The 8926-nt window shown below is 38.9% G+C and overlaps 1 protein-coding gene across 1 annotated transcript; it reads left to right on the top strand.

Annotated features, from left to right (window-relative positions):
• The first annotated feature begins 4816 nt into the window (after window positions 1–4816).
• LOC108253828 lies at window positions 4817–6540 on the top strand. Its single transcript, XM_017448494.2, has one exon. It carries the CDS (start codon window positions 5146–5148, stop codon window positions 6382–6384), a length of 1239 nt encoding a protein of 412 aa, XP_017303983.1. The 5' UTR covers window positions 4817–5145; the 3' UTR covers window positions 6385–6540.
• Window positions 6541–8926: the final 2386 nt, after the last annotated feature.

Here is an 8926-nt window from a genome sequence, read left to right as displayed (position 1 = left end):
CTACGAAGTATCTCGCTTCTCAGGCAGCAGATTAGTCCGAAGGGACACCCCAAGTACCTAGTATGTGAAAGGAATTTCTGGAGGAATCATCTCACAAGATTCGCTTTTTATGTTCTTCAGTTTTTTTCCCACTCATTCAAGAAATTTCTTTCGGTTATCGGAAGATCTGTTACGTAGAGGACGGCGTTGCTCCTCTATCAAAGGGGGTCATTGGATGGGATGATGACACCACTGGAATATTCGAACAATTTCATGTATTCAATCTCCTGAACCATAATTCCCCCCAAAAAATACCACTTCGTGGCATAAAAAAGACCCCGCAAGTCGCTTCCTCCAAATAAATCAAGCTGCCCACAAAAATAAACAAACCTTCTCCCAACCCCAAAAAAGATTTGGGAATTTGTAACCCCGCCTTCTATGTCACGTTAATAATTTGTGTGCTCCTCCTCACGTAGTAGTAGGTTCGTAGATTCCTAGTGAGCTTAACCCCTCCTTTAGGGCTGTTCGCTCCCCTACACCTAAGCCTCGGACGTGGGCTTTTTGTGTTTGGAGTTAAGACTGCTATCCCCGGGCCTTGAATGGAACTCGAAGGCACCCTCACTGGGTATATTTCAACCATCTGTCAGTTCTCTAAAATTCACCTGCAGCGCTCTAGAAAGGTCCGGCCACAATCAGCGTTTAATTCAGAGAAAAGCTGTAGCTCCATATAGATTATTCCATTGAGAGGATACCAAGAGGGGTGCCCATCCAGGCTAGAAGGGGCTTGGCTCAAGACCCTCCGAACCGAAGGGACGTCTTGAGGGATTTAGAGTCTGCTCTCGGGGGGCCTGAATGGAACCTAGAAGCACCCGTCACTGGTATAATTTCCGAACCTTCTTCAGTTTCTCTAAAATTCACCTGCAGCAGCCTATAAAATCCGCACGAGGTCAGGTTATTCCAGAGAAAGCTCGTGAGCTCCATATATTATTCATTGATGAGGATACCAAGACCGTGCCATAGCTAGGCAGAGAGCTCGCTCTGGGGTACTAATGAGGGACTATTCAGGATACATATTACTTCCGTGGTACCCTACTTCCTGAGACGGGACTTTGACCATGTCCCATTCAGGTACCCTCAAAGAGCAGGTGTATTGTCTGTGGCGCTTGATCAGGGCTGGTTTTGGTTCTCGTTTTACGTCCTTCACGTAGTACCTACCTGTTCTTTCCCTCATTGCTCTCCTCTTTCCTCCTAATGATTACTTCTGCTTCACTGCATGGGCGGCGTGGCACCTCCTTTCTTGGTCCCCCATTGCATCCTCTTTCCTCTAATCTCACTTCGCCTTCACTGCCATTGGCGGGCGTGCAGATGCATTTAAATTAAATCGGGGATTGGCACGCCGTGGAAGCAAAAGCGGGCGTACAAAAGTGTGATTTCTATCTTTTTGGGGTGGGATGAAGGTTTGTTGATTGTTTGTGGGGCAGCTTGATTTATTTTGGAGGACGACTTGGCGGGGTCTCTTTTGTGCCACGAAGTGGTATTTTTTTGGGGGGGCATCTCATAACTTCTTTGCAGAAACTTGCTAATCATGACGTATGAGCGTTCGGCGCCAACGAGGCCCAGTACAGAGACAATGGCATGTACATCATTTGGCTAGGTTTGGTGCAAGTTGGGTTATTTCTGATGTGAAAACACATAGTAATATCTTTGGCGTAAGTTTTACCTTTCTGAGAGTATCGGGTTCTGATTCGTTGCGTGAGCACATAGCTGTAGTCGTATCCTTGGAATCCCTCGATCGACGGAGTCCGACTATGTTGTGGACGACAGTTTAGATTGCATTATGTACAAAACATATATCTATAAGTGTATTGTCAATGCATGTAGTGCCAAAATAAAATTTAACCAGAAGAGAACTGAAATCCTAGAGGACCATCTTTGTGCACACACAAATCACTCTGCAAAATCATCCCCTTCCATAACAACACACCAAGGCAGTACGAACATAGCTAGCCCCCGTACTCAGACCACTCATTCTAGGCAAAGGAAAAAGAAAGGGAATGCTTCTGTTAGTGAAAATCTGACGCCTCAGGTAGTGACTAGGTCTAGAGCAGTAACGTTCAATTTGACGAACATCGACACCAATCACTCCCGCACATCAGATGTAACCAACATAAAGTCAAACAGCACAACATCAGCCGCCCTTATTGATAACGAATCAAACTTAACTTCCCCTACTTATAATTATGATAGCCCGGGATCATGTGTTAATCACGAGACAAGGAAACTTGATCGTACAGCTTTATCTAGGGAAGTCTACATTCAAACGGACATAGATGCGATAATCTGGTCGAATATGAGGGACGGTTTAATAGACAAGATTAGTGAACAGATGAAGGAGATCGGTTCGCTGAAGCAGACTGTTGTATCACTCGAGTCGCGTATTAAACAACTAGACATGGAGCATGCAAATTTTCCCCGTACTAACATGGCAAGCATTGTAAACCATGACATCTCACGTGTACCTATCAAAAATGGGCATTGTTTCGTCATAGGCGACAGTCATGTCAGAGGACTAGCACAGGAGCTATTGTCAATCTCTACCAGAAACATCAAAGTGGAATCATTTCTCCAACCAGGAGCTGGCTTCAGCCGATTGTCCCAGATTATTACGAAATCCCCGAACTTGATTCAAGCGAAAGCCGATGACATGATTGTAATATGTTGTGGTACTAATGACGTGTGTAAAACTGACTGGGTGACAATCAAGGATAGCATTGATTCTGTAATTGAGAATTTCAAACAATGTTCTAGACTTTGTTTTATTGGAGTTCCTTTGCGTTGTGACAATTGGAGACTAAATAGACATATTATAAATTTCAATACTAAGATTAAGAACTATATTAAAACTAGAGGTAGCACATTTCTGTTTATTGATTGTACAAAATTTTTAAAACCTTATCATTACCGTAATGATGGAATTCATTTGAATAAGCCAGGCAAACAATTGTTATGTAGGAGAATTAAAAACACCATGTTTAGACATATCTCTCATTCTAATAATCATAAATTACCATCTGATTTTATCCCTGCTGACAATAATAATTTAGATCCAGATGTATCTCTGAATTCTACTTTTGGTAATATACGCTTAAGATCAAAATCAATACCGACAACAAGTAGTCCTTATAACCTCAGCGTGAATCTAACTGATACTGAAAGTATTCCATCCCCGAATCATTTGCATTCCAATGTTAGTGTTTATTGTACTCCAAAACCGCAACGTAACCTGTTCGGCTCACCCAAACCCACCCCTGATTCTAGAGTAAATAGCTTTGATGAGACAACTGCAAACAACATGTTGTCGGATAGGGAGGTATATCCTATACCTATTACTAATTCGTATCGTTATAATATTTTTAATAAGATGTCAAATTTCCCGTCCGACAAGTCAACCCCAATAACCTAATAATATTGACTCAACATGAAAGACAGAGCCCAGCAAATATTAATAGACAAAATACAAATAGAATGAATAGTAATAGTTCCATTATATTTTATTATCAGAATGTGCGTGGCATTCGATCTAAACTTAAACAACTAACATGTAACGTAGCATGCTGTAATTATAACGCACTTGTATTCACAGAAACTTGGTTGCTGGACTCTATTAACAATGCTGAGCTAGGACTATCTAGATATAATATTTTCCGATGTGATCGTAACCGAGATGATGTGTCGAGAGGAGGCGGGGTCCTCATTGCTGTTGAAAACTCTATCCAATCAAAATTATTGACAACCGATTGTAACTTAGAGATTCTTTTTGTGCAGCTTACAATAAAAAGTAAGAAGTACATTTTGAGTACCGTATATTTTCCCCCTGAAAGCACCGTAAACGATTACGAGCAATATAATAGCGTAATTGACTATATTTCCCGGAAATTCCCTAAAAGCTCTCTAATTCTAACAGGCGATTTCAACTTGCCGTACATTAAATGGGATCAGAGCACGCTTCAAAGCCAACCGGGTACCTATAATTCAGTTGCTGATACATTCATTACTTGTTCAGAATTTCACAACTTATTTCAACTGAACTATATTTTTAATAAAAACAACGTTTTGCTTGATCTTGTATTAGCCCATGATTCTCATTCAATATCTGTCACCCGTTGTGATGATGGGATTTTAAAAATCGATAAACATCATCCCCCTCTTATCATAAAATTAACAACAGGTAAAAATAATAGAAAACAAAAAGTATTATTAAACAATGAGAATAAGATTATCAGGGACTACAAAAAAGGTAACTATACAGCATTGAGCCAGTATCTCACTGATAACTTTAATAATCCCGACACATTTAATTGTGATCAGAATGTTGACCAAACAGTAGAGAAATTTTATGAAATATTGGCCCATGGTATAGACATGTATGTACCTCAAAAGACCATTAAACCACCCCGATTCCCCATCTGGTTTAGTAATGAGTTAAAAAACCTAATATTAGAAAAAAAGAAAGCACATGCTGCATATAAATCTCTGGGTTGCTCTCGTATGTACGAAACCTTTTCAAAACTAAGGAAAAGATGTGGCGCTGTTTCGTCTAGGGACTATACAAACTATGTACGTAATGCGGAGAAAAACCTAAATGAAAACCCCTCTAAGCTATGGAATTTCCTATCCGAGAAAAGGGAAGACTCCCGTTTACCATCTGTAATGAATTTAAACAATCAAAGTACAAGTGACCCAAATATTATTGTCAATTTATTTGCGAAGAACTTCTCGGAGAATTACTCCACACTCTACTCTCCTAAGAGGGAGTTTCCTAGTGCCGCACAAAATAAAATTGACAACATTTCCATCAGTGTAGGTAGTACTCTATCTCTGTTAAATAAACTTTCATTACGAGCTTGTAGAGGTCCGGACGGGATATCGCCCGTCTTATTCCGATCTTGTGCTGAGACATTAGCTGCACCACTCACCCTTATTTTTCAAAAATCATTGGACTCAGGTATATTCCCAGACAGATGGAAAACTTCTTTTGTAACCCCTGTATTTAAATCGGGAAACAAGAGTGACATTAAAAACTACCGACCAGTTTGTATATCATCAATAATACCCAAACTGCTAGAAAATCTAGTTAATAAAGAACTCTACCCTATCTTATCGACAATGATTAACCAACAACAACACGGTTTTATGAAAGGCAAGTCTACTTCCACTAATCTTGTATCATACACTGAATTCATTACATCTGTTATAGAAGATAGTGGTCAAGTAGACTGCGCCTATACCGATTTTGCTAAATGTTATGACAGAATAAACCATAACCTCCTCATTTCTAAACTTAGAAGCTTTGGTATCGAAGGTAATTTATTAAACTGGATAGAAAGCTTTCATGTCGATAGAAAACAAATTGTTAAAATTAGTACATCGGGTAAGACAGGTGGATCTCAACATTATAAATCTAAACCTATCTCAGTCACATCAGGTTGTATACAGGGTGGCCATGTGTCTGGGATCCTGTTCCTCTGTTTCATTAATGATATCATAAAAATCGTTCCGCCCCAGGTTAAAGCGTGGATGTTTGCGGACGATTTAAAAATTGCCATAAGGGTGAGGGGTGAGAGCGATGCCTTAGTTCTTCAGGAGACGCTGCGGCGCCTGTACTGCTGGTGTCAGAACAATCTCATGCAACTGAACATTAGTAAATGTAAAATAATGAGTTATCACACTATAAGAAATCCATTCATTTATAATTATCATATAAACAATGAACAACTTGGTCGTGTGAATCAAATAAAGGACCTGGGTGTGACTTTCGAGAACAACCTTAAATTCAACTTACATTTTTCATTAACGAAGAGTAAAGCCCTTCAAATGCTAGGTTTCCTATATCGTCAGACCCAGGACTTTAGAAATTCAACAACTTTAAAAATACTTTACTATGCGTATGTTAGATCCAAGGTGGAATACTGTTCTGTTGTGTGGTCACCTCAATATAAAACGCATATCAAATCTTTGGAATCTATTCAACATAAATTTCTAAGAATGCTAGCATACAAACAGGGCAGTAGGATCCTGGATCATGACTACAGTCATATAATGCATGTAAATAAAATTGTAAGCCTGGAGCATAGGAGAGAAATGAATGATCTAATTTTTCTGCACAAATTACTAAATAATAAAATAAATGTTCCTGAACTACATCATGGAATAAATATGCGAGATAATACAATGAACACTCGCCTACATTCTAAGTTCATATTGAAAAAATCAAGAACAAATATTGGTGAACACTCTCCTATGCTCCGGATGCAAAAGTTCGGCAATGAGATCAGCGGTGCAGGAGTTGACGTCTGTTCTTGCTCCTTAACGGAGTTAAGAAACTTCTATTTAATCAGTAAGTAATCAGGATTGCTTTCTGTATTTTTTTTACTTTCTATTTTTAATTATTATTATCTTTTTTTTTCTTCCTCCTAATACTTACTATATTTTGTGACTTAATTGTTTTTATGTACCAATTTTATGTAATAAAATGGGGATGTACTACCCCGTAAACTTATTTAAAAAAAAAAAAAAAAAAAAAAAAAAAAAAAATTTTCTTTTCACTTCACCAAATTTTTTTTTCTCCACTAAAATAATAAATAAGAGGAGGAGTAGAGGAGGAGAGAGAGAAGAAAGGTAAACGGTAAAAAGAAGAGATAGAAATGGGAAAGAGAGAGTAAAAAGGAGGAGGAGGGTTCAAGAGAGAGGAGAAAAGTGTAGTTTAAGCTTGGGGACAAATCGAGAGTGGCGTCCCAGGTGTGGTCGGGGGTTACTAGGGTGAAATGTAGGGAGGAAAAATTAAAATACATTCGTCTAAATCTTAGCCTCTCTTTTTAAAAAATTACACCTAATGTGCCTCGACCCCAAATTCGGAATGGGAGATAAGATGGAAAGGGGTCCATGGAAGGGGATGGAAATATGGAGGTGGAATAAGGAAGCATGGGACGAGCCACCACATCACCAAGTTCCGCGAGCAATGACCATTTAGTCATCCCGCACCCAAGTAAGGGTCTGCTCCATACCCTTAAAATACCCTAACTGGTGTCATTTATCATCAATCGGATGACGACCTCATATCCTGAAAAGTAGGATACGCCTCGTCATATTTATCGTGATAATAATAATAATAAAATAATAATAAATAATGAGGATGCCTGGGATGGAAACTTATGGATGGTAAGAGGAAGGGAAAAGGGTCAAGAGAGAGGAGAAGGGAGAAGAATAAGGGAAGATAGGGAGACAAGGATGGTCATATGGGAGGTCATGGAATGATGATCAGGAATGGATGGTTCGAGAATGGCGAGAAAAGCTTGGATGGAATGGAAGGGACGTGACGTTACGTCCGTTTCTGTTTTCGTTGATGTCCAAGAATTGGGATGGAGAAAGAGACATAATAACCTAATAAGTCACCAGCCTTTATTGTAACAAAACGCCCCTTGTTTTGTTCCAACTGGGGACCATGTAAGTCACGTTAAACAGATTTTTAAGTAATCCGATAAAAAGTGTTTGAATTACCAATTTTAACCAAAACTTTAAAGGATACTTTTTTCGTAATCATCGGTGCGATGGGGTTATGGGTGATTATTTTTTTTGTTTTTTATATGTTGTGTTCTTTATAACTATCCATCTTAATAAATTAAGCTGTAAACGAGTATCTGTGGTCACCAAAGGAGCCAGGGAGTAAACGGGAGGGATTTTGGACGGGACTTGCACTAATATAGAAAGGACTTGGTGAAGTCCCAGAAGACCGATTCATACTATTCTACCCCCCAAGAACCGAGCTCGTATTCATTAAATCCTAAGCTAGGGCTCCTGGAAAGACAAAAATGTTTCGAGTTTGAGAAGTACAAAGCTTTTTAAAGGAAACTCTCCACTCTCCCATAAAATTAAACAAGGACTTCATCCTCCTATGAAGATAAAAACCCTAATAAGTTTCCATTTTCCAAGTTTAAAAAAATTAGGAAGTAACAGAACAGCTTTTTTCATGGCTATAGAGACTCTTTGTTTTATCCCCAAATGGATGTCTTCCAAAAAAAAGCTTATAATTCCGCAAAAATTGAGACCTTAGGGTCCAGAAAAGGCGGACCATGTCTCCAAACCATTTGTTAAATATTTCCTTAAATAAATTCACACAATTAGTTATGAAGACGATTACAGTAAAGTACTGAACGAACCTAGCTTTGGTTGGTTGAGTCTAAGTCGGGTAGCACGATTCTAGGACGTAGTGACTCCAAACACACTCCATTTTGTTGATCAGGATATTACAGAACATAACTATGATACAATTATCAGGTCTGCACGAACTTTTATATCAGTTTTTTCCGTGGATTTGTCCGGGCAGAAAGGTTAATGATCTCATATAACAGTCCGATTGAAGCCCTCAGTTCTTGGATTAACCTCGGCGCGTGGACGCTGTGATAATCGCGTTTAAGGAAGCGTTGCGTGAACGCTGCAATATCAGTCCTTATTGTTTTACTCGTACTAAATCAATGATAAATTAAAAATTATTTCAGCAAATATTTATCTTCGACGAATAAAGGAACTCAATAAAACCAAAAATAACGATAGTTAGTCACCGCATCGGTCGACCAGATTATTAAGTTCCATTCCCAATCCCATGGATCAAAGGTAGTAGGGTACCAGAAGTACCTAACCGTATCCGTTGCAGATTGAATCGCATGTTTAATGAAGGTCAAGCTTCAGTCTGAAATCATACGGACTTCTATGACTGATCCTTTGAAACAAGTTGATATTTTATATTTATTCTTTTTCATTTTTTGTTACACATGACATTTATATAGAATATTTGTAACGCTCCAGTTGCTCTTCCAAATCCTCTAATATCTCATTTTAAGACTGTTTCACGCTCTATATAGCCCGTCAAAAGACCGACAAAAAAATGGCG

Source organism: Diaphorina citri, unplaced genomic scaffold, assembly GCF_000475195.1.
Source record: "Diaphorina citri unplaced genomic scaffold, Diaci psyllid genome assembly version 1.1 scaffold3549, whole genome shotgun sequence".
Taxonomy (NCBI): Eukaryota; Metazoa; Arthropoda; class Insecta; order Hemiptera; family Psyllidae; genus Diaphorina; species Diaphorina citri.
The sequence above is the reverse complement of the archived record's forward strand: the minus strand, read 5'-3'. Positions and strand labels throughout refer to the sequence as shown.

Bases quoted from the DNA above. Each gene is read 5' to 3' on its own strand.
- LOC108253828 (XM_017448494.2), top strand. From the start codon at position 5,146: ATGATTAACCAACAACAACACGGTTTTATGAAAGGCAAGTCTACTTCC.